General features: G+C 35.6%; 1 protein-coding gene across 1 annotated transcript in view; it reads right to left on the bottom strand.

The window, feature by feature from the left end:
- Positions 1-27,382, bottom strand: part of ADGRV1 (adhesion G protein-coupled receptor V1) — a gene marked incomplete at its 5' end in the record, with an annotated part of 265,197 nt that overhangs the window by 110,376 nt on the left and 127,439 nt on the right. The window contains 15 exons of the mRNA XM_081318856.1: positions 6,285-6,385; positions 7,447-7,607; positions 8,416-8,555; positions 11,757-12,003; positions 12,360-12,544; positions 13,078-13,485; positions 16,913-17,158; positions 17,926-18,097; positions 19,680-19,797; positions 22,099-22,946; positions 23,282-23,417; positions 24,298-24,469; positions 25,038-25,181; positions 25,825-26,298; positions 26,995-27,144. Coding sequence (XP_081174982.1) covers positions 6,285-6,385; positions 7,447-7,607; positions 8,416-8,555; positions 11,757-12,003; positions 12,360-12,544; positions 13,078-13,485; positions 16,913-17,158; positions 17,926-18,097; positions 19,680-19,797; positions 22,099-22,946; positions 23,282-23,417; positions 24,298-24,469; positions 25,038-25,181; positions 25,825-26,298; positions 26,995-27,144 — 3,702 coding nt within the window. The remainder of the gene's footprint in view (positions 1-6,284; positions 6,386-7,446; positions 7,608-8,415; positions 8,556-11,756; positions 12,004-12,359; positions 12,545-13,077; positions 13,486-16,912; positions 17,159-17,925; positions 18,098-19,679; positions 19,798-22,098; positions 22,947-23,281; positions 23,418-24,297; positions 24,470-25,037; positions 25,182-25,824; positions 26,299-26,994; positions 27,145-27,382) is intronic.

The following is a 27,382-nucleotide window of genomic DNA, read 5'->3' as shown; positions in this document are numbered from 1 at the left end:
CCAATGTTTTTTTTTCTTGATTACTAACAGACACTTATACCAACATCACTAGACAAATGGGCCGGGGGGGGGAGTTAATGTTTATCACTTTATACTTTCTTAAATGGATGGAATTTACCTAAGTATTCATTACCCAGTTTAAGGGGATTCCTGTGGAGCACAATCACCTTTGGATTTTATCACCCTGAATATTTCAGTATCGTCTGCAAACTTGGCCAAATATTTAGCACAGTATCCAGTTACAGTTCAGTGTTTCTGGTTAAACAAGTTTTTAAAAAATGTTGAAGTGAACACCATTAATGCAAAATTCAAATTACTAATAGTTTCAGTCACAATACTGCATATAACCAAAAATATAATCTAAAATATAAATAAAAAATGTTTAAGCTGCTTTAATGTTTTCAGTCATTTTCTTTTCACTGAATACTATATTTAAGAATATGAGAATTGCTCATGATGCATCCTATGTTTGATATTTTCACAGCAAAAAGAATGTTAAGCAAAAAGAATGTTAAGCAAAAAATGTTAAGCAAAAACTGATCATTTGAAATGAATAGTACCAAATTTCTAATTGTATCACTGAAATTTAATTTTCTGCACACAATCTTTACTAATTAGGCTTCACAAATCTATCAATATGAAATGATTAGTAATATTAAAATATATGCTTCTTAGTTTGGCCTGCCATTAATATAACTAAATGTGGACACACCTAGATAACTCATTGCCATTTGCATAGAAAGACTTGACCTCTTATTTTGCTTGCTGTTTAAAATATAAGATAGTTCTATCCAATAAAGTTTATAGATTATAATTATGTATTAGTTGCTTTAAAAAGTTACATGTGCTGGCTCTAATCAGTAAAAATAATAGACAATGGCATCTGAATTTACTATGCAGAATAATAACTGGAAGGAATTATAGGAAGACATGGTTTCCTGTATGCCTGAAACCTAAAGATGCCTGACTTCCTATGTAACTATGATCATGTGGATTGGATCCAAATTTCAGTCATATTTAGGGCAGACACACTGATGGCCAGTGAAACCTTTGTTACACATGACTGAATTAAGTACTACTGATTTCATGGTTGATTGAATAAGCTGACTGGGAATGAATAAGTCTGAATTTCTTTATCCACTGGGTGCAATTTTTACTAAATGGCTAAATTATACAGGTAGTCCTCAATTTACAAACATAATTGGGATCAGAATTTCCTTTGTAAGTTGTTGCAGTTTTAAATCAAAGTAATGATGTGAGCTTCAATTTTATGATCATTTTTACTGCAGTTGTAAGTTGTGTCACCATGATTGTAAGTCAAGTCATGTGGTTGTAAGTGCAAATCCAGCTTAATGAATGGGGTTTTTTTTAACCAGAAATGGCAAAACTATCAGAAATCATAATCACATGACCACGGGATGCTGCAACAGGCTGCAAATGTGAGCTGTCTGCAAAGTGCTCAAATTGCAATGACATGACTGTGGAGCATGGGTGGCAGTTGTACGTTCAAATTTAGACTGTAACTGACTTTTTTTTGGAGGCCATTGTTAATTCAAGGTGTCATTAAGCAAAAGGTTGTAAGTCAAGAACTACCAGTAAATTGGTCACACTGTATCTGAAACTTATATAGAACATAGAATCATAAGAAGGGAACTTAGAGGTCTTTTAGTCCAACCCCTGATCAAGGCAGGAGACCTTATACCATCCTGATCAAATGGTTGTCCAGTCTATTTTGAAAATGTCCATTACAGAAAATTGTGACAGCAACTTACAGAAATTTTGAGAAAGCATATATTGCTATTACATATAAAACAATCCACTTTTCATCATCTTTGCAAGTTTTTCTTTTTGTTGTTTGCTTTTTCAGTTTATTATGATAAAAAATTAATCAAAGTTGAAAAAAGAGATCTACAATCAAGCAGTGAGACAGTATTGGCCATTCAAAACTTTATAATATTAACAAGACTAATCGTGCTATATAATCACATACTATATCTGAAAAACAATGAAACCAATCTGCAGTAGTATAACTTTGCACTGAAAATTATCTGCATTCTCATTATCATATTCAGAACTTTGTTTTCATCGAAACGCTGTCTCATATAAATTGCAGTAAGTTTCAATAGAAATACCATGAATTCTTCCAAATTATGTGATATGAAATAATAGGATAACAACATGTATGAAGATTTAAGGAACAACTGTTAAATGTTATGGTAATGAACATGCAACAGTATTCTGGCAATCAGTTCTGACTGCACACTAAAAATGGGAACATAAAATAAGGGGAAGAGCCAAGGTAAGCACTTCTGTTGAAGAGACAAAGTGCCCCTTTCAAAAAGGCAAAAAAGAAACAAAACAAAAACCTCACAGTAGAAAATCCTTCACAGGAACTTAGTTCAGGATGTTTACATTTCATACTCTTTCTCAGTAGGATAGAAAGATGTATTAAAAATTGTATTATGTAAATGCCACATAATATCCTGTTGTAACAAAATGTTCAGACTTTTCAACATTCAATATATGTTCTCCTTGTTTGTTTCTTTATTGTGTCTTTGCATTCTGTGTAATAATTGTTTAATAAACTCAGGTTAGTATAGGCTGGAAATGAGACTTTGAACCTCTCCCATCCTTTTGCCCATTAACTTGCCAACGTCCATTGATAACATTTGCTGAGGCTTGAAAATCTTAATCTTATACAGACCAAAAAAAGTGGTATGTTATGGTGGTAGAAGCAATGGGATGAAAAATACTGAGATCCACTCCTCCAAAGTCTCAACATTCGCACATCTCTGTGCCAGCTTCAGATTTGAAAAACAGTTAAATAAACAAGAAAATCTCTAAATATTATTCCTTCCCTTTGCAGTTTTTGAAAAATAACACAGAAGACAGATGATGCAAACATCCCTCCATTCTTATGTCTACCATGTCAGATGATGTCAGCCCTTTGAGGTAATCCAAACAAGAGACCAAAACCATGGAAACTATATTGTACAGAACCTTGTAAGTCTGAAAGTATGTCTCCCTCCCTACCTTTACTTTCCAAAGAACTAGGGAGGGTCAATTCTGCTTTCTCCACCCCATCCCTCCATTGGATTTGGATTTCTCTTCTCAGATTGTTGTCTAGGCTAGGGGTAGGCAACCTCGGCTCTTTTATGACTCGTGGATTGGCTCAGGAATTCTGGGAGTTGAAGTCCACGAGTCATAAAAGAGCCGAGGTTGCCTACCCCTGGTCTAGGCTATGGCTCTTCCTCCTGCCTCTCAAATTTGTTCTCACAAACCATTATATCTGGTAACCAACGGGGCAACAGAAATGCTAAACAGTTATGCTCCATTAGATTTTCTTACAGTTTTTCTTATCGTTTGATTTAGCCATGTAAAAATGATGGACATCACCCATTATTTTTTAGCTTTGCTTATAGTTTTTAATGTTTTAAATAATAATGATTGTTTTCTTGTTGTTGTTAGTTGCGAAGTCGTTAGTTAGTTAATGATTTATCAAATGTATGGAGTGAAAACTCATTGTGGGTCATTTTTACATGCTGAGTGTTGTTGTTGTTAGCTGCGAAGTCGTGTCTGACCCATCGCGACCCTATGGACAATGTTCCTCCAGGCCTTCCTGTCCTCTACCATCTTCTGGAGTCCATTTAAGCTCACGCCTACTGCTTCAGTGACTACATCCAGCCACCTCATTCTCTGTCGTCCCCTTCTTCTATTGACCTCAATCTTTCCCAGCATTAGGCTCTACTCCAGTGAGTCCTTCCTTCTCATTAGGTGGCCAAAGTGTTAATTATTTACAATTTTTTAGTTGCATGCTGCCCAGAGTCATTTGTTTTGTGAAATGGGTAGCTGCAGAAATTTGAAGAATAAATAAATAGATAAATCCAACACAAAACAGGTGGAGGGTGGGTAGATGGAAACAAACAAACAAACTCACTCAGGTGTATTGAATTATCTTGCATTATTTTCATGCTTCTTCCATGCCCTTTATAGAAAACCATTTTTACAAGTGACATGCTTTTGCATGACAACAGCTCCAAAACTGTTTGTAAACAAATGGAGCATTATGGTAAAAATAATAAATAAACAGAACTGTTTATTTCAGATGATATTCATATAATGTTAATAACTCAAAATTAGAAAATGAAGTTGATGATCTTACTAAGCTATTATAAACCATCTTCTTTTAAGTATGAAAGCTTGAAGGAGCATATAGAGGACACAAAAATGTATCCACATTAGAATTCAAATAAAGGAGAATTTATAATCTATGAAATATTACCCTTTGTTCATCCACAATCAAGTCATATAGTTTTTGCGCAATTTAACCAACTTACATAATCTCAAGGAACAACTAAGCCTTTGTAAAGTAGTATTCTGTATATTGCCTCAATCAAACATTTAACTAGGAAAATAGATTTCGAAGACATCAGGGGAAGATTTCACTGCCACCTGCTGGTTTCGATAGCTAATATCTATGTAACCTATCTAAGTAAGGAAATAATTGTACTGAGCCTGAAGAATTTCAGAAATGACACTTTAAATCGCACTTTTGACACAAGATGGAAATGTTTGGTGGTATGTTCAAAGGTATACTGCTCATTCTCCTTCTGACTAGAAAGATATTGTTCCTGTGGTTTCTCCTTGCTTTTCCCAAGTGAATATCACTGAGCTTGAGCACAGCTGTAGAAAATGTTGCTGTTTTAAACATTTGAAAATGTGACTTCAACAAGCAATTGCATTTACCTCTAGGAACTGATCAAGGGCAAATTCATTTCTGAAATGTGTAGATGTGTGTGTGTGTGTGTGCGCGCGCGCGTGTGTACACACACACACATATCTACACATTTCAAAAATGAATTTGCCCTTGATCAGTTCCTAGAGGTAAATGCAATTGTGTGTGTGTGTGTGTGTGTATTAGAGAGAGAGAGAGAGAGAGAGAGAGAGAGATTGTCTTTACACTATTTATTTATTAATCACATATATATGGCCTCCTACGTCACAAAAATGACTCTGAGTGGATAGAATAATCAACAAAACAGCAAACATATTAAAAAAGTATTGTAAAATATAAACATGATTTAAACTGAAAAATACTATAAAAATAAAATATACAACCCACAGGAAGAGAGTATAAAGTATCTGTGGTTTCCTCAGATCCCCAGGATTGGTGAGATAACCAGGTTTTGTGGGCCTCCCTGAATGATAGCAAGGATGGAGCTAACCTGAGTTTTAGGAGGAGAACGTTTCATACGGCAAGTGCCACAGCAGAGAGGCACCCCCCCCCCGGGACCCACCAAATGCAAGTCCCTGACAAGAGGTCTCTGAACATGTTAGATATAATGTCAGAAAAAAACAGAGATCTGTATTCACTATTTGTAGTGAATAAAGATGATGGCCTTGAAGGACAGAGGGAAGATCAATTTCCAAGGCAACATTTAGATCAGGGATCTTCAAACTTGGCCCTTTTATGACTTGTGGACTTCAACTCCCAGAATTCCTCAGCCAAGCATGCTGGCTGAGGAATTCTGGGAGTTGAAGTCCACAAGTCATAAAAGGGCCAAGTCTGAAGACCCCTAATTTAGATAAATGAGGCTTGAGTCCAGGCCAAGAAATTAGTTTACAAAAACCTCAGACTGTTTTCCCTTCCCACCACATTAATTCTCGTGAAGATAGAAGAGGACGGTAGGAAAGCACATTCAGACTTTCCGTGATTCTGTTACTATACTGTAGCTGTTCTAATAAAATGGTATGGTGTTTGCTTCTTAATCTGGTCTATATCATATGGCTGATAAATTATCTAAAATTTATCTAATTATCATTAATTCTCCACTTCTATATTGATGCTCCTTGCTCCTGAGATAAGAGGAACCCCTCAGTTCGCTGGCATTACATGTTCTGGAGATCATTCTATCCCACCAGAAAACCTCTTCTCCAAAGCACAGGAGGGCAGAAGTAGTAACTGATGGAAACTTTGAAGAAGAGAAGCAACCTAGAACTAAGAAGAAATTGCCTGACAGTGAGAACAGTTAACCAAAAAAAAAAAAAAGGCTTGCCTCCAGAAGTTGTGGGTGTTCCATCACTGAAGGTTTTTAAGAAATGATTGAACAGCCATTTGTACGGAATGGCATAGGGTCTCCTGCTTGAGCAGGGGGTTGGAGTAGAAGACCTCCAAGGTCCCTTCTAACTCTATTATTCTGTATATAGGATGAAACTGGGTGTAAACCAGGACATGGGATAATATGGCTATAGAAAGCTTTATATTAAATTAAACATGTTCCTACCTGAGTACCCAAGCAGGCAACCATCATATGAGTGAGGAGTTTAGCAGCAAACATTGATGTTCTGGTACATAAGAAATATGAAAATATAACCAAGATGAAGCCTGTTTTAACCAAGCAAAAGTAGAATTCAATTACTCAATTAGCCAAATGATTCAGATCATTTCATAAATTGCAGTCCAAGGTATCCACAGCAAGACAAGGTTTTGGCCAAATGGTAACCACCTGAGGTCATGATGTTCAATAGAAGGTCATAATGCCACAAAGCAATGTCACAATACAAGCATAAAAAAGGCAAAGTTTAAGTTGCAAAACTGTAATGTTAATCATTTCTGCCACCAGTTGCAGCTCAGTGGATGTTCTTGACTTCTCCTGTTTCTAAGTACTTTTATTGCATTCACAAATACCTTATAAAATATTTCTCTTCTGGGATTCATAACCTGTAGGACTATATATTGAAGTAACTATATAACACAGAACTATTTAATTTAATAAGCTATTTGTCTACTTCTGGAAGAACAGTGGTATAGTAACTAAACAAATTCCATTTTTTTATGAATTTCAATCACTTTTGTACTATCATCCTTCTAGGATATATTACATTTGTCAAATATAATTATCTTAAATAAACATCTAAATATTAAATACCCTAACTAAAATATAATGTGTGAATGTGCCCTAAGTGTATAGAAATAAAATTAGAAATTTGAGCAGTAATCTTTGGGCAAAAGTTATCCACTTTTAACTACTTAGAGAGAAGTGAATTCTAATTAACTGGAATAAGGTATATCAATTGAGACTTCCTTGACTAATAACTAAAGGAAATAAAATTCTTTTATTTGCATTTTCTCTTGATTAAGGTAAGGTCTTCTTTGAGGATATTATCATTAAATACAATTTATTTTGGTGAGGTTTCAAACAATCACACAATTATTTTGAAAGATCGAAAGAAGAGTTGGAATCATAGGAGTTCATTCTCTATCATCTTTTAAAAGCAAAAAGAAATTGGAGTAAAAAATGTGGGTCAGCATCTTCACTGTGCATGTCTAAAATAGCTCTCTAAACGTTCCTTATATTCCTTACTTACACAGTGATTTTCTAAAAGAACATCCAATATTTTTTTTAAAATCAGTACACAAATCAACAATACTGTAACATAACTGACCAGAAATACAGATGAAACCAGAAGAAAAGAAAGCTTCGTTGTAAGAAGAGAAGCTGTCTTTCTGTGCACTAGCTGCATAAACTGACATGTGTGAACAAGAGCATTCCACGTAATTGGAGGAATCATCCATCAGCTTACAGAATTGAGTATTGGACAGCCAACTATAGAGGAAAAAAATATTGGCAGTTAATTTGTTATTTTTCAACTTGATCAATAATGTCAAAAATGTAAACAAACATTATAAGAATTGTGTTGATCTATAACAGAACCAAAATGCTTTCGTAAACCAGAATATAGTTCCTTGTGTTGTGGAATTTATTAGCTAGAATAATGCATGATTGGCCACAAGGAATATAAAATCAAGACAAAGTTTAGAATTTAATCAGATCGATGCCAAACTTTATGGGAAAGCATAGTTTCATAAGGGTGTAGGAGACTTCTGAGACCTAAGTCTAAAACAGATTTTCTCAGTAGGTTATCAACCAACGCACCATAGATTAACTCAAACATATGGAATTTAACTGTGTTAACATGCCAAAACTTGATCGGGATTTAAAAAGTATATAAATCACTATATACAGGAACCATTACATGTCTATGTCTATATTTTCAGACCAAAGCAGAAACCTGATTGTGTCTTGTTAATGAAACTCCACCTTTCCCTGAATTTATATAGTAGCCATGTAGAAGGCACTTGTTCAAGACCTGGAACACATTAAGGAGAAGGCATTATAGGCTCCAATAAACTTGTTTCACCCTGTCAGCACCACCATATGTTCTTGGAACTCTGAGAATTGTATGAGCCCAGGAAAAGGCACAGCTTCTTTAAAGAAGTACCAACAGATGCAGTGAGTACACTCACATCCTCTATGAAACACCTTCTTCCACTTTACATCCACATAGCAGCATATAACAAATATATGTATGTGTTTGTGTGATTGACAAGCACACAAGGAATTAGAAATATACCTTTCAGCAATCTGATTCCAAAGAAGACACAAAGACTTATGAGGGATTATATGACTGTCTGTTGAATAAATCCGATAGATGACCTGATTATTATCTTTTAGCTGAACTGGACTTTGTCCCTTCAAGCTCATTGAAAAAACCTGAAATGGGAAAGATAGACATTTTTTGCTTTTAAAATATTCATGATTCTTGATTCCTGATTATTATTTTGCACTAAATATTCAAATCTATCTTATTTCAAGCAGTAACACCTTTTAAAAGATTACAAATCTCTATTAGCAGGGCTTTTTTTGTCATAGAACGCTCAGAACGGAGTTCCGGCACCTTTTTTGGATGGAACATTGTAGGGTAGGCAAGGCGGGTTGTATGACATGTGTGAGTTCCGGCACCTTTTTTCTTTTACAAAAAAGCACTGTCTATTAGGTATCAGTTTGAAATACATCCCCTTTATCCTTCCAAAGATACGGTGACTATAACTTCATAAAAGAGCCTTGGTGGAGCAGTGGGCTAATGCCTCCTTCAGTAACACCAGCTGCCTGCAATTAGTGCAGGTTCGCATCCCACCAGGCTCAAGGTTGACTCAGCCTTCCATCCTTCCGAGGTAGGTAAAATGAGGACCCAGATTGTTGGGGGCAATAAGCTGACTTTGTAATAATGCCGCTTGGGGTATGTGAAAGCCCTAATAAGCAGGCATATACATAGAATGAAGGCTACTGCTAAGTTTGTAAAGCCGCCCTGAGTCTTCGGAGAAGGGCGGGATATAAATGGAATTAAAATAAAATCAATAAAATAAATAATGCAAAGATTTGCTTTTCTGAAGAAATGGATCTGCTTTCCAAAAGAGAGGCCCAAATTCCACCTCAGAGAATATACCAAGAAAATTTGAACCCATATCTTATGGATGCCATATTACAGAACCAGTTTTCTTTAATATTATTAGTTCATTTTAAGAATGCAATCTTCAGAATCTTAAGCAATATATAAATTAGGCAAGTGTAAAATCATATAGGGGACGCGGTGGCTCAGCGGGTTAGGATGCTGAGCTTGTCGATCAGAAGGTCGGCAGTTTGGCGGGTCGAATCCCGAGTGCCGCGTAACAGAGTGAGCGCCTGTTACTCGTCCCAGCTTCTGCCAACCTAGCAGTTCGAAAGCACGTAAAAATGCAAGTAGAAAAATAGGGACCACTACGGTGGGAAGGTAACAGCGTTCCGTGCGCCTTTGGCGTCTAGTCATGCCGGCCACATGAACACGGAGACGTCCTCGGACAAGTGCTGGCTCTTCGGCTTTGAAACGGAGATGAGCACCGGCCCCTAGAGTCGGAAACGACTAGCATGTATGTGCGGGGGAACCTTTACCTTTACCTATAAAATCATATAATTTAAACTATGTATTTGTTTACTAAGATTCTGGGCAGCTTACCACCTCTTTAAATTCATAAGTTTAAAAACTTAGAAATAACAACAATAACAAAAAAGCAAAAACCCAAGAAAAATTCTTCCAACATTAATAAAAAGAACTCATAGTCTGTGGGCAGTCAATATTCCATCTAGTCTATCTATCTCCAGAAGAGCTATGTTTAATGCTATTTGAAATTAACAGAGATGGAACAGTCCTGTGAAGACGGCCATCACTGAGAAGACTTGAGAATGAAGTCCCTGAAGACGCCATTTCTTTAATCTACCTTTTTCTCCCTGATCTTACTACCAGTAGATAGGGTGATTCCCCTTGCAGCAGGCAGCTCCTGAGGCTCTAAGCCAGGGGTGTCAAACTGCCAGCCCATGGGCCGGAGCGTCACAGAGAAACCGCGCCCATCCCATTTTCGGCAATGGGAAAAAGTTCCGATACGTCGCGCGACATCACGTGACGTCGCGAGTTTGACATGCCTGCTCTAAGCTATCTATGGTTTTTGAAAAGCACCTTGAATTATGTTTGGAAACTGATAGCCAACACAGCTGTAGCCATGCATATGTTAGATAAGCGAACTTTGGCATGCCATAACAATCCAAGCTGCCACATGCTTAATCAGATGCAGCTTCCAAAGGGTTTTCAAGGGTAGCTTCATGTATAAAAACTTGCAATAGTCCAACTGTTGATTGCATCCTTTTACATTCCTAAAAGTTTTCGTTGCTATAATTATGTACATACATTTATACATGGATTCTCCCTGAAATAAGAAGCATGAAAGTAATTCTGTTAAGTCTGGATAGCACTTTGGATTCCAAGGAAGGAATGTGTTTCAAGATATGGATGGCATCCATATGGCATTTATCAAAAACACATTAAATCAAATGTGTCTTTTCTTAGAATAGTATGACAGCTGCAGATATCAGTTATGCAAACCCAGAGAACACAGATGTTTTAAGGTGTTCCTGACAGGTGCATTCCTATGGGTATTCTGAATCACATATTTTCCTGCATCATCCTAAATTGTACAAATCAATTATTTTTTTTTCCAGTAAAATGTTTCAAGACAGTCAATAGATGTTCATGTACATATCTCATTAAAAATCCACACAATCACTCATTGAACTCAAAATTAGAATCTAGCATTTCCTCAACAATAGTTTTCATCTGATCTTACATAAATGTGTCTCTGACAGAGTAGTTGAGGTTGTAAAAACTGATCGCTAGGTCAATAGAAAGAAATGGCTCCCTAATCATCTGTGAAACTGCCTTACAGATTCTGGCAGCAGATTCTCTTGCAACACTAAGATAGGCCCAGAATGCTATCACAGGCAATGAGACAGTGAAAAGCCATTATACAAATAATGAGAATCAAGGTATAGCAGGATTAAAAAGATGCATGCTCAATCTTTTCTTTGAGAATAATGTTCATCTAGCAACAGTTTTCTTTGGTATTCTATCCAAATCACAGTGCTTTTTTTGTAAAAGAAAAAGGTGCCGGAACTCACACATGTCATACAACCCGCCTTGCCTACGCTACAAGGTTCCATCCAAAAAAGGTGCCGGAACTCCTTTCTGAGCGTTCTATGAGAAAAAAAGCCCTGCCAAATCATATTTGTTTACCAACTATAAGCAAATATTCCTACTACTTTCTATGTACTTGATGTTATGAACTACCATATGAGAAGCCATTAAAATTAAAAAATAGCAATATGCTACTAATATGGCTGCTGATTCAGATGAAATTACATTAAAATATTTTTAAATCCAATACGTCATAAATGAAACAAAAGCAATCCCATTTTATAAGAGTAGTAAAATAAAAAAAATGAGTACTTGGATGTAAGATGACTGGAACAACCACATAAGGAACTCTGACATTTCTAATTAAACAAAACTCACAGGATATTGATCTAATACATAGGTTCACAGATTACCTTATTCTTTAGGGCAATTCCTCTACCATCTGCTGTAAACCATTGTTGGCTACTATATTCAGTGACTTGAATGAACCTACAGGTTGCATCATTAGAATGGGATGAAGCAGAAACTTCCAATAAATGGTCAGGAACTCTAATGAAATCCCCATCTTTTCCATCAAATCTATGCCCATTGATTTGTTGTGGATACCAGTGATGGGATGTGATTACAATATAAGGGCAATGGTCAAAGATGGTTTTTCCTCTGTTAAACAAGAACAGTAACAACAAGCTAAGTAATCAGAAAATTACTATCTGCAAGGAAAAATGTGCAGTAGATGCTCATGGCTGCTCATATTAATGTATTGGCTCACTGGCAACAAAATGAATAATATATCAAATATTAATTTATTAGTATTATCTTCAGACTTTAGTTCAACATTTAAGTGTAAAAAAAAGTGATCCTGATCTTGAATGCTAAAGGATTCACTTCATGGGATATTAGATATATTGAACAATTTGCTTATTTGCATACCAAGATACATACACACACCTGCAACTAATCTTTAACATTTACATCATTTTAACATGAACTCAGTATATATGTAGAAAATGCCATACCTTTCACCCTGTGAGCCACACTTTTCACCAACAGGAAGAGAAAAAGCAAATTTCTCAGTAATATCAGCAAGGAAGCTATAGCCTCGAGTATCCTTACGTTTGGGATTAGCTAGTGCACAGAGTATTTCATACAAAAGATTTCTGTTTTGATCAGTGAGTGCCTGTATTTCTCCTTCAGATATTACCTTGAGAAGCAAATTTTTTAAAAAAATGTTCAGTGTCTAAAATGTTTTAATTCTTTTATACTGGAATAATTGATGAGTTTAGCATTTCAAACATAAAATAAAAGCATCCTTAATAAACACTGAGAGTAAGTGCCATTGATTTCAATAGAGCTCTTCCCCTACATAATAGCCATATCTAAAACTTCATGGAGGACTAATCTTGAATACATAGTGAAGATAGTTTATGTCATGATCAATGTATTGGAATTTAACACTGACATTGTATATCATCTGCTCATTCCACTTCAGTTCAGTTACTCATTTGGGTGAGTAACTTTCATCTAAGTAAGCAAATACTGCTTATGGATCCTATATACAATAATGCAGACAATTTCTATTTTTTAGAACAAAGCAATCATTGGGTCAAAGCTTTTACCATTCTGGCTTCATTTCTCAAAGAAAAAAATGAGATTAAGATTTCCTAATTCTAAGAAATTATTAAATAATTCAAAGAAATTATTTAACTATTGCAGAAGGGAGAACAAGATATGGACCTTATCTATGATATGCATCACAGCGGCAAGTTGCTCTTCTGTATTTTCTGTGACTACTTGGATATTTAAATGCTGGAGGATTGGATTTAAAATAATATCATCAAGTGGTTGAAACAACTGATTGGTCAGACTCCAGATTGCTTGGGAGTTTGAATCAGAGACAACGGTGATGTTGGCAATACCATAGATGCTATCAATTCTGGCACCACCTATAGGATTGAACAGCATAACTTGGAAGCGCTTAGGAAATAAATTCAGATATCCACTCTTTGGGATGAGTATTATACTCAGTAGAGCACTTCTCTGTCCAGATTCAAAAGACAATGTTCCTTCAGATGCAATAAAATCTTGTCCGGAAATGGCAGGAGATATGATTACACGACCAAAAGGTTCAGGTCTCAACAGCTCCTGGAAATCAGGAAATAAATGTCTAGTCAAAAAAATAATAATGTTGCAATTTGTAAGAACAAATTTGCTTCAAACTATCAACATTTCTAAAGACTTCAGTAAGCGATAGAGACTCTGTAACATTGTGTTCTAGAATCCCATGTATCTAGCCCAGATCTATTCTAGCAAAAAAAAAATGCTGTATCACCAAGTGAGAGAATTTTCAAAATTTTAAATTGTCCACAATGGTTGGTAAAATGATTTAAGAACTAGCTACTCTTATGGTTTCACTAACAGAGCAGTATTTATTCCAAGGAGAAAGCGATGCCTAAAATAAACTGCTTTAGGCATCATTTTGGGCAGGCAAGAGATGAAGACTGAATTTGATACCTAGATGATATGTCTGTATTTTTAAATTATCTGCCCTTCAGTAGGCAGGACATGAGCAAAAGAAGGCTGGAACCATATTTTATAAACATACACAGTTGTTATTTTACACCAGTTTATCAACTATCTGTATTATCATAGGGCATTACTAGCTACTCAGCAGCTAGTCACTTGCCCAATAGTGATCAAGGGAAATTTCCTGAATTAGCAACATGGAGGTCATTTACCAGCTCAGAATGGCACCTCATCCTGCAGCAACTAAGCAGAGTCAACCTATATCTACACCCTAAGATTTCCATTACATATTCATGCTTATGTTCAGTTGGCATATTTGTAGTGCACATGCACCTAGGTAAAAATATAGTTCGTAATACATTATAATAGTATAATAGTTATTAACTTATAATCATCAAGAACAACTGGCCAGGAGATAAGAGGGGATAAGAGGAGAAAGCACATAATTCAGCTGAATTTATGTATACATAAACTCAGCTGAATTATGTACTATAAATTCTTGTCCTCTACATAATGGTTACTTAATTTTGTGCTCTGACATTTTGAATGATTAGGTCTAAAGCCTTCAATAAGCTCAGCTTGCAAAGATTCCAAGCCAGAGATTATTTATCTTTTTGTTTGGTTATTTCCTCTGTGGGATACCATGGAAGGTGGTTTTCTGTGACAAAAGCCTGTATTTAACATATGTAGAATAATTTATTAACTCTAATAAAAATCTTGAATACTTTACCTATCTAGATATAGATAGCTATATTTAATTACCAATGTTCAGCCAGAAAAGCTCCCGATTTAATCCTAGTGACAATATATCTCCAAAGAGGAATACAGAAAAAGCAACACACTTGCCATAGAATTGCCACTAGGGTTATGCAGTGTGAAGAGGAAAATGCAGGGGTGTTAATACAATTTCTCTCTGCAGTTTATTAAAATGACAACTCTTTCAATTATTTCAATTCTTGACAAAAAAAAGACACAAGGACCTTGAAATTATATAGCCTGATCATTATGTCAAGTATCCACACTGGCTCTATTAATGGCCATATGAAATACAGATAAGATGGAAGAAAACACAACTTGAAGTGTCAGGTAAATAACTAATGCTATCTAACATCCACAAAGATCTGAGAGTCAAGATCAGACTAAAGGAGAAAGCCTAACACTTAGAGGACTAAGTGTGATAACAAAATGAAAAAGGCCTTGAAATGATAATGATGGAAGATAGCATACCAAAATAATACTGCAACATATAGAAAGATGTAGGGAGAGGTACCTTGCTGAATGGGCATCTTACCTCTTTAACTGATTATCTGCATTTTAGTATAGATGTCCCTGATTTTGGTAAGTATAAAGAGATTTAGCCAAACACATGAATGCTTAAAAGAAATGAATTCCAGGAAGCGCCCATGTAATAACATGTTTTCTGACCATTCTATTGTTTGTGAGTTTCGATATTACAGCATTTTTATATTTTATTTGAATCCAGATTTAGTTCTTTCTCAGTACTGGAATAATTTTTAGGAATATCCGGGTATATTAAAAAAAACCCACCTAAAACCTGTACTGGCTTGTCAATTTTCAATCTATATCCTAGGTTTCAGTTAAACAACATTGCTAACCTAATCCTTGTCTAAATGTTTTACAGTGATGAATTAGCAAGGAAGCTAGAAAAAAAATTCTCCTGGATTTTTTAAATGAGACACCACCTCTTCCATTTGGGTGGTGGAACTGGCAAAAGCAAAAAGCAGTTAATTCACAAAGGACCAATGATTAGTTCAATAGTCAAAGACAGAGTAACTTCAATTAAGATAAGAAAGGAAAAACATAGGCTTTTAACAAACTCTAATTCTGTTTTACATTGTCACCTGGAGAATCCATCATGGAAATCCAAACTGAATTAGCTACCATACCTAGCTGCACAAAAACAGACAACCATCAGATGACAGCATTTTTTTCTGCATCTATTTGGTACCATGCTAGAGAGTTTTTAAAGGTAAAGTTTCCCCCGCACATGCATGCTAGTCATTTCCAACTCTAGGGGCCAATGCTCATCTCTGTTTCAAAGCCGAAGAGCCAGCGCTTGTCCGAGGACGTCTCCATGGTCATGTGGCTGGCATGACTGGATGCCAAAGGCGCACGGAACACTGTTACCTTCCCACCGTAGTGGTCCCTATTTTTCTACTTGCATTTTTATGTGCTTTCGAACTGCTAGGTTGGCAGAAGCTGGGACGAGTAACAGGCGCTCACTCTGTTATGCGGCACTCGGGATTCAACCTGCCAAACTGCCGACCTTCTGATCGACAAGCTCAGCATCCTAACCCACTGAGCCACCACATCTTTTGCAACCTCCTAATTCAGAAAGAGGGAGTTGACCCACTGTGACACATGTCCTCACTTATTCTGAACAAAATAACTTTGCAATTATTATTTTTTTCATTCAATTCCCATTCATAATTATTTTTCAGTTTTTGTTGTTCACTCATAAGACATCCTCAGTCATCTGCCATAAGATAATGACTATTTTATAAATTAAATTAGTAATTTTGCTGGAAGGTTTTGAAATCACTTCTCCTAAATCCAAACAACTATATGTGCACCAAGTTTTCAAAGAACAGCCATTGTTAGATGAAATCTACAGCTTACTGATTTCAACTGTAATTTCTGGAATTTCAAATGGGCACTATTTTTCCCTATGAATAAAAGAGGTAAACTAGCCTTTAGGCAAACATTTATTAAATAAATATGCCTTTGACTTGTTTCAGAGCAAGATATCTATCTAACATTTAGGAAGAGAAAAAGGTATCAGGCTATTACAAACCACTATTCTAATTTGCAACTATTCAGCAAAGAATAAATATGAAAATACTTTGAGAGATTTTTTTTTAATTAGAGAAGAAACAAGGGCATCACAAAATATATACTCATGTGAAAAATTGGAAGTCTAGTATAATTTTATTAAAAGGTGTTAGTTATTGTGAGCTGTAGCTGCAGCTCATTTCATCAGATGACATCCAGATATACTGAAGATATACTCATGTGCCCATCTTACCTGAGTTCTGTAGTCAACTGAGATAGCAAATGCTGTACCAGAATCTCTAACCACTTGGAGTCTAATTGAAGTGGTTTTCATATGGGCCACAGCCAGACGAGACCCCACAGCAAAGTAGATGAGATCCTTCTGCACAGAATCACTCTCCAGAATTATAATGTGTGTAAATCTGGCACTCTCGTTTAAAGCTGCTCCTTCCCCCACGTCATAGAGTTCCACAAAAAAACAGATCTCAGATTCAGCAATCTGATAATCAAAACAGACAATCAAATGACTGCACATTTTCCATTTAAAGGAAATATGTAATTAAAAAAAATGTTCCCTAGTATAATTTTGCTATATTTTGTGCAGTGAGCTTTCCAAATCATAGGACTATGTGTTTGGCCTTATAAAAACAACTGTTACTTGGAATCTGGATAGAAATCCTGCTATCATTCATATAATTTGTTTGTGAATCATTAAAAGCTATTCTAGGAAAGTACACGTGTATAAATGAACTCTTCAATGGAAAAAAATTATTAATTAATTTAATTTTTTCCAAACTTGTTTCAAGTACAATTGATAACTTTTCATATTTTTTCTAAGTACATAGAAAAATTAGAAAATTTGTTCTCTTCAAATTTGTGAAAGAATTTTTAAAAAATCTCTTTTATGCTATCTATAGTTATCTCTAAAAATTATTGATCTTTGGAATATAAATGCTACTTAAAAAGGAACAAGTATCTAAAGTATATGTCTAAAATCCTATAATTTTCCGATGTTCTACACAAAACCTGATTAGTGGACAGATTCCCACTGCTGGGATCTCACATACTGTAGATTACAAAAGAAAAGATCCAATATAGAGGATTCTTTCCTAAGTAAAAAAAAGTCTGCTGCTTCTATATCCAATAGCTCAGATAATATGATAATGAAAACAAGGACTATTCTCCAGCTTCTCATTATTTCACACATTTTAGTATATTTGTGGAAAAGTAGTTAGGAGAGATGACTAATTCATTATAAGTACTCACATTATCAGGCTGAATCTCAATAGAAACTACACACTGTATTTGGCCAGCATTACAAGTAGTAACCCCTGTGACAGCTATCAGTTCATTTGCCAGATTGGTGCCATTACTCTGCAGGACAACTGATGTTTGATTAAAAGTCACACGCCAAGACACTTTCACATCTTCAAAAGCCCTATTAACAAAGCAAACCAAAATCACTGCATCTATGCAGATAGACATAAAAAAAATCTTTACCCTCACGTTCATTTAGTTCTTTTGCTTACCATAGCAAAATTGTGTTTTATAAAAAAAGAGCCTTGGTGGAGCAGTGGGCTAATGCCTCCTTAAGTAACACCAGCTGCCTGCAATTAGTGCAGGTTCGAGTCCCACCAGGCTCAAGGTTGACTCAGCCTTCCATCCTTCCGAGGTAGGTAAAATGAGGACCCAGATTGTTGGGGGCAATAAGCTGACTTTGTAATAATGCCGCTTGGGGTGTGTGTGAAAGCCCTAATAAGCAGGCATATACATAGAATGAAGGCTACTGCTAAGCTTGTAAGCCGCCCTGAGTCTTCGGAGAAGGGTGGGATATAAATGGGATTAAAAATGAACAATGTTTACCCTGTTATTTCCATTGTTAAGTCATAAAGCTCAACCACATCATTTAGCAATGGCAATCCCTACAATCCAGGTTGCCATCATTAAGGGAATCCCATAATCATTAGGCAAGGCAACTTCTTGCAACTTCCACAACAAATTAAAGGGGAAGCCAGTGGGAAATTGTAACTCCCAGATCAGTAAGCAAGTAAATTGGATGTTGCTAAGTGGACTCTGCAAGGGGGCGAGAGTGTGCTTGCAGGTGCATGAGAAGCATAGCATGGGCCAGAAAGGGTTAGGGTGAGCACACACACGTTTCATGCATAAATTGTTATGGTAAATAGAAACAATAACTTTAAAAGTGACGGTCCATTTTATTTATTTATTTATTTATTTATTTATTTATTTATTTATTTATTTATTTATTTATTTATTTATTTATTTATTTATTTATTTATTTATTTATTTATTTATTTTATTTATTTGATTTATATACCGCCCTACTCCTAGAGGACTCAGGGCGGTGTACAGGGCAATAAAATAAGAATACATTAGATAAATAATTTTAAAACCCAAATCCATCAGGCCAGGCCGGCTTGTTCGAATAGATAAGTTTTTAGATCACGCCGGAAGGAGTGAAGGTCGGGGGCCATCCGGAGTTCAGCTGGTAAGCGGTTCCAAAGGATTGGAGCACCCACCGAGAATGCTAAATCTAAATCTCAAATCTTGTTTAGAAAAGACTGCTCAAATCAAATTTTTCATAATAACATGAATGACATGATATAGTAGTGGGCTGATTTTGATTTTACCAATATAATACAATGGATTATATGATCAGCACTTAAAAATATAAAAAAGGACTTTATTAATTTCCTGAAGAAAGTGCCAAAGAATAAATATGTGCACATTGCAAAGAAATTAATTTCACCTGTCAGCTATTATGTGTATGAATTAGGGTGAATTTAATTCTCTCATTTTTATTCAGTTCTGTAATACTGATTAACTTGTATTCTAAATTTATGAGGCAATTTTTCAGTTTGCAGTAAACTTCTGGGACTTCTAAAAGTCTAGGCTTCATATTAAGATTCAATCACAACCTATCCTGCTTACAATTATAACCCTTGATTTAACACAACGTATTACAGCATATGAAAATAACTTTTGATTGGTGCTGCCTGCACCTGTTTGGCTGTCGGGTGACAAAGAGTTCCACTTTCCTCTTTTCTGAATCTTCATCAAGCACAAGACCATGTTGGGTTTCTTCACTGAATCCCAGAATTCCATTCTGAAGATCATTTCCTAAATGGGAAATAGATCATTCCAAAATATCAAGAAGCAAGTAAATTATTATGTTGTAGAATTCCTTAAAAATTATTTCTCAAAATGAGATAATTACATGAGATCACCTGGAATGAATAGCTATTACAATATAAATGGAGGAACTGTATTTTTATATAAAATAGTGGGCTATTTAACGCTACCAGAATTAAAACATTAAGTATACTTCAGTGAGTTTTAAGATACAATAGGATGAAATATATATATATATATGTAGGTCTTGGAAGCACGAAACTGAAGACACCAGCCTGAAGATGATGAGTGGGATCTCGTCAAAACGTTGCCAAGACACCCTCAATCCTACACAGGAAAAGACCCGAATACACCACATATATATATATATATATATATATATATATATATATATATATATATATATATATATATATATATATATATATATATATATATATATATATATATATATATACCGTATATACTTGAGTATAAGCCGAATTTTTCAGCCCACTTTTTGGGCTGAAAAATTCCACTTCGGCTTATACTCCAGTCAACAAAAAAACTTACCGAGGACTTGTGCGCGGCCGAGGCTTTGGTGCTTCCGGGATCGCGCGCACCTCTCCCAAGCCACCGCCGTCCGGAGACCTGCCGAAGTTTGGGGAGGTTTGGGGAGGTGCGCGCGCACCTCCCCAAACCTCCCCAAACGTCGGCAGGTCTCCGGACGGCGGCGGCTTGGGAGAGGTGCGCGCGATCCTGGAAGCACCGAAGCCTCGGCCGCGCGCAAGTCCTCGGTAAGCTCCGGGCGGTCACTTACTTCGCGTCTCCTGAGGGAAGGGGGGGCGACTGGAGCGGGCGTGTTTCCTCGCCTGCTGGGTGCCGCGATTTGCCCGGGGAACGCGCGGGCCCCGAATGGCAGCGTGGAGCGAGGAAGCGGACAGCCAGGGCTTCCCCGAGAGCCGCGGCCACACAGGGTATTCCTGTGTATTCAGGCTTGCAAAATGGCGGATTGAGCCTCTGCTGGCGGCAGAGGCTTGCAGAGCGCGGATCGGCTTATACTCGAGTCAATAACTTTTTCCAGTTTTGGGGGGTGAAATTGGGGGTCTCGGCTTATACTCGAGTCGGCTTATACTCAAGTATATACGGTATATATATATATATATATATATATATATATATATATATATATATATATATATATATATATATATATATATATGGTGTATATATATATATATATATATATATATATATATATATATATATATGGTGTATATATATATATATATATATATATATATATATATATATATATATATATATACACATACACACACACACACACACACACACACACACACACACACACACACACACACACATATATATATATATATATATATATATATATATATATATATATATATATATATATATATGTGTGTGTTAAGTGTTTGTTAAGTATTTAGAATACCTTTCTAGGCCCAAACATGGGACAAATCTTATTTCCTGTTTCAGCTTAACCCAAGGCCATCCACAAGGTATTCTTAACAATACTTAACAAACACTTAACACATATCTCCCTTGCTTCTCAGCTAACAAAGCGAGAAAGAGGCAGTGGCCTAAAGGTTAGAACAATTGCCTAAGGTCCAATCGGCCCAGGTTCGAATCTCAGAAGGGTATGGCTGACTGATAAGAACAAATAAGTTTGAAATGATCATATCAGTTTCCCTTTAATTCTTTGTTAGCAATCCAAAAAAATTTACACACACACACATATATATACTTTTATCATTTGAACTGAACTTAAAACCCAAAGGAAATGCTTAGTTATCAACTTCAGATCCATATTCCTTAATGAATTTGTCCTTATTTGCCCTTAATTTCCGTTTGAAAAGCCTCGTTTATATTATCCAGTACATGAAACTGATCAGATAAATTTGATCTTTTCAGCAGACCCTTTATATGAATTCTACATTGTTATCATCATAATCCTTTCCCCTCAATTATTATTACATCCAACAAGAAAACATGCAAATACCACTGTTTCCATTTTAAATCTATATTGTCAAAGGCAAGAAATTTATCAGGAATTCTCTTCCTCTTTAGTCACAATTACTTGGAAAATGATGGTCCAGATAACTGAAAGAATGCATATAATTGATATTACAAACTCTGAAATTCACAGCTACTTGTTTTTTTTACTTAGAGTTATTATTTGCACAGCAATACCATTTTACTCTATAAGGAAACTCTCTTTCCTCTCAGCATTTTGCTTATATATTAAAACAACATAAATATGTCTACCTTTGATAATTATTGTGGTAAAACCTTTAAATCCATATTCATCCATGCTTTCTGTAATCTGAGCTCCATCTTGAGGTTCAGAAAGAACAACATAAAAAAATTCTTCCCCTTCAGGTTCGTCATCATCAAGAATTTTGATAGATACTTCTCTTTCATATTCCCCATCCAATAATGTGACAGACAGAGCCGTCTCTTCAAAGTCTGCCCCTTCGATTGCCCAGGTAAGATTAGAAACCACAGGGACAATTTCAAAAAGAGATGTATCTGCCCCACTTTGAGCATTTGTTGCGCCAAAAGTTTTTATATTTACAGAGACATTTCCCACAGATCCCTGAGACCTTCTGATATAAATCAGAATAGTGTTGGAAGCAATGTTATTGCTGTCTTCTTCAGTATAAATAATAGTTGGTCTAAGACTTAAAATTCCATAATGGATATCACTGGCCAATAGAGTAACTGATGCAATGCTAAATTCTGGATTCAGACGTGGATTCCAAGCTGGATTAAGGTCCTGAACATCTAAAACATTCACAGATGTTAAATTCACAAAAAAAATTTCTTCCCCTTCTGAAATGCTGTCATCAATTACCAAGATTTCCAATACCATGTTAATGTCAAGGAATCCAAAAAGAAGTTCTATATCATGAACAGGTTCAAAGTCTTCTAGTGATTTGGCACTTCCTGCAGTGGTCTGATAGAACACCGTTGTGAGGTTGCTTTGGTAGCCAAAAAGTCTTTGTACATTTAATTTGACTGTTTGCACATCTTCCCTCACTAAAATGTTCCTTGAGCTAGGAGCAAATTGAAAGACTCCCATTGGCTCAATCTCAGCAATAATGAAATCTGATCTGAAATAAAAACAAATATATGACATTTGAATGTGGAAAAATAAAGGCAGGACAGTTTTAACTCATCTTCAATAGACAGATCCATCCATATATTGGGTCCATCTGAGACTTGGCTCAGACTGAATAAGGAGTTTTAGAAATGTGTGAAGATACCAGTTCATAAGTTTAGTCATTATGTATTTTGGTTCCATAATTATTAATATTTCCAGATATGTGATAACTCTTAGAAACAAGGAAATAATGAATGTCAATTAATTAATGGGTGGTGGTGATGGGGAATCCTTGTTGTATTTGCTGATGAACCAAATATTCAACTTGAGTGATAGCTTTCTTACCTTAGACAAGCCCCACCAGATGCATTACTCTGCACAGCAGCCAGATGTATAGCAAACACCTCAGGGCTATTTGCATTTGGAATAACTTGCAATAAAATTGTTTTGTTTTGTTCACCATGAGAAAAAATAACTGTGCCTGGAAGGAAAAAGGAAAAGAGATGGATGGAAAGCTACTGTAATGTTGAAGAGCAATAGTATTAAATCATGACCTATTGCCAGTCAGGCAGCATGCAAATTTAATAAATTACGGTTCATCACACAGTTAGTCAGATGTTCAAACTGGATTTGGCATTTTTATTCATCTATTGAGTCCTTTTCTAGGACTTGGGATAGGCAGGTGTTGATGTTTGATGGTAATAGAGGTATTCTTCCAGTATGTGAGCTATTTCGAGTAAAGCTGCCATTTGCAATTGACTGATGATGAATCTGTCAATATCTATGGTGACCAAGTGGTGCTTGGACACCTATTACTATTGGTACTACCTTTGCTTTCTTTTGACAAAGTCATTCTAATTGCAGGTCTCTGTATTTTGTTATCTTCTATATTAATAAATACGCTACAGGCACCAGAAGGAAATGATGGAAAAGACCCCTTAACACTGATTCATAATGCAAGTTTGCTCATTGTTGAGCAGTAGATTAAAAGGAAAGGATAAAGCAGTTACACTATATACATCCCAGAAATCAAAACTTTTACACAACAGCAAGTTATGATAAGCTATAATAAAGTATGCCCTGATTATAACAATTAACTATCTACTTTCCTAAGGAAAAAAGGGTTAAGAAAAGATAGTGATAAACCAAATTCAAATAGGGAATAATCAAGGGTTGTTTTTTTTTACATTTTTAAAAACAATTGAAGGGTACAAAAAGTGTTCATGGTAAAATGATTCCCTTGAAACTTGAGCATACTTCCTTTCTCTCTCTTCTTCTTTTTTCTTTATTCCTCTTTCTTTGTTATCAAAGAGTTTGAACTGTCCTACTGTCCTCAAGGGTAGCAAAATCATGGCACTTACCAGAGGCTGGTATAATACTGCCTTGGTGAAGGTACAGTGGAATAAGCCCCGGTGGATATCCGGAATTCCAAGTTACTACAATGGAGCCATATGTTCCTTTACGAGTTATAAGAGCTTCAGTTGTTCCTGCTGTAATATTTATAAGTCTCAAGATAATAGAATCAAAGGCAACCTATAAAATGAAGAAAATACTGTTTTTGTTAGAAATTATGGCAACAGTTTAACCAAACTAAAATTATAGGCATGTGCACTGAATAATTGCATATGGAGTACTGCTATTGGTATTAGAAATATGCATTGTTTGTGCAATAAATCTGTATTTTGAAATTTTAAGTTTCATTTAAGATGTACAACATATATAATTCCCCAGCAAATATATATCAATATAAAACAAATGACAATCAGAAATGAAGTATAATAGATGCTTTTTCTATTTTACCTAGTTAAAATAACCTTAAGTTTAATATAATTTGAAAGGCAGAAATTACCAGATGTATATTTTGCATCCTCCCACCTCTACCGAATTGCAAAGAGAGAAAAATGGTGATGCAAAAAACATACGTTTGCCCCCTAATATGTGGTGAGAAATAAAAAACAAAATAAAAAATATATATACAGATTTTATAATATGGTATAAGTAATTTATTCAGATCTTTCAACATCTGCCAACCACTTAAGTCCAATAAACTAAAATGTGTTCCACTGGTTGTTAAGTTGTTAGAAATTATAAATCTAGTTACCTGAGAATTGGCAGCTTCTTTGGGAATTGGAAAACAAACCAACCTGGCTGTCTCTAATATTTTAGGCGCAATATTGGCACTAATATTAACTAAGGTTACATTGATCAGTTCCAAGGTCAAATTCATGTCAAGGGAAATAAATACCTGGAAAATTATAATCACAAAACATAGCAATTAAAAATAACATCTACAGATAAAGCATTCAAATAAGACTTTAAAAGGTTTTATTCAAGCAGGACTTATTTAGTCATGTAGTTTTACAAGTTTTCCCCTCCAAAGTTAATAGAAAACAAAATTAAAATTAAAAGTAATGGAAAATACCAGCAAATTAAGGCTACCAATTTTTAACTTTATTAAAATTATTTATTTAAAATCTGTAACTACCATGTCGTATTCTACTGCAGCATATTGTTATAACATATTATTTTGAAATATATAGCCACAGCTAGATGTTTTGATCTTCTTTAAGCTTTATTACCTAGACAGGCTAAGGAAATGCAACCTAGCCACCTTCTTTGATACACATGATTGTCAGGGACTGTGGATAATATTTTTGAGATACGTCTTTCAACATCAAACAGCAGCTTCTTAAGAACCTTGCATGTGCAGGAATAATTCACTCTGTACTGTACATTTTCCTTCATGTACCTTAAAATGGGAATGTTCTACTTTTCTAAACTAAATCCAAGACTTAATAAAAATGCAGCTCAGAAAATACTGCTTTTGATTACAAAACACTACAATCATGATTTAAAAGCATCTTTCAGTGGGGAGGGAAATAACAGACCTGTGTGTATATTGGCACTCTTTTCAATCCATAACTGGAGCCTGCTTTAACATGTAGCTTTCCCACTCTGTTGGCTGGTGTGACTACTTTTTCTTCATTGGAACATGAAATTTGGTACTCTACAATTACATCTGCAAAAGTCCCTGCATGCCGAGAAATATTAATCTGGATATGTCGGCTGAGATCTTTCTCTACTAGTACTGACTGTTTTTCACCATACAGAACAAATACTCCATATGGGTCATCATTCGCAACCACCATGAATCTAGAAATGCTTTTCTCCAGATCCAAATCAGCTCCTCCTTCCACTGAAGTCAGCTGCACCTCATAATGCTCATCTATTTCAGGAACATCATCAGGCAACAAGGAAATCACAATTTCTGAAGTCCTTTGTAGATTAGGAATCACAACAGAACCGCTCACAGTTGTGAAATCATTGGTAGTATCAGAATCACTACTTAATTTCCAGTAAATCTATAACAATTAAATTAAAAGAAACAAAGAAGCTTTGATCAATATATTCAAGTCCCAATGAAATGAAATTTTATATACCATATTTTTCTGTCTATAAGATGCACTCTTGTATAAGACGCTCTGGCATGTGAGTTTCTCTGCGCCAAACAGCTGAGCTGGCAAATCCGGAAGCTCGGCCGGCCAACGATCTTGCCCCCTCCCCCCTCCCATTAGTGGCAAGCCCACAGGGGCTTGACCCCTGCACCAGGTGGTATGGCAGCGGCATGTAAAGAACCTACACAGACATGCCCTGGGCTACGGAGGTTACCATTATTTTTCTGTGTATAAGACGCTGCATTTGTATAAGGCGCACCTGGTTTTTGAACAGGATGTTTACAGGAAAAAATAGTGTCTTATACATGGAAAAATGCGGTAGTTCAGATGTTACAGACTTCACAATTTGAAAACAACACATATTCTCAGAACAAATAAACATACTTTCAGTTTCTTTGAAGCCCCACGTCATTATCAGTTTTTAAATTTTGTTATTCATACAACCATCCCTTTGAAATATATTTATATTTATATATTTAAAAACAAAATATCCAGGAAGTTCAGAAATCTAATACAGATGGCATACCATATACATTTTCTCTATATAATATGCTTCATATTTAAATTATATTGGACAAACAACTAACTACCAAAATCAAATACCGTGATATTCCCCATAATGCCTTGAATTCGCTTTATGAAAAGCACAATATTCAGTGGACCTTCAGATGCTGATGGTTCCTCAAAAATCTTTGGAGATAAGGATTCAGGAAAAAACTGCACTATCCCATTGGGATCACCAAACTTTAAAATCTAGGTTAAGGAAAAGTAATGGTTATACTTGGGTTTCCTTATTAGTGGTACAGTTCACAGAACATTCAAGTACTTTAATTATATGTTTTCTTTTTAAATGGTGTGCTGTAATGGTGCTCATTATTTTATGTTGAAAGACCTTTAGACTCTTGTGCCCCCTGTGTTAAAAAAAAACCTCAAGAATTTTCAATAGTATTTTTTGATATGACAAAAGATACGATCCCCTCCCATATTTATG

Source organism: Vipera berus, assembly GCF_964194415.1.
Source record: "Vipera berus genome assembly, chromosome: 2".
Lineage (NCBI taxonomy): Eukaryota > Metazoa > Chordata > Lepidosauria > Squamata > Viperidae > Vipera > Vipera berus.
The sequence above is the reverse complement of the archived record's forward strand: the minus strand, read 5'-3'. Positions and strand labels throughout refer to the sequence as shown.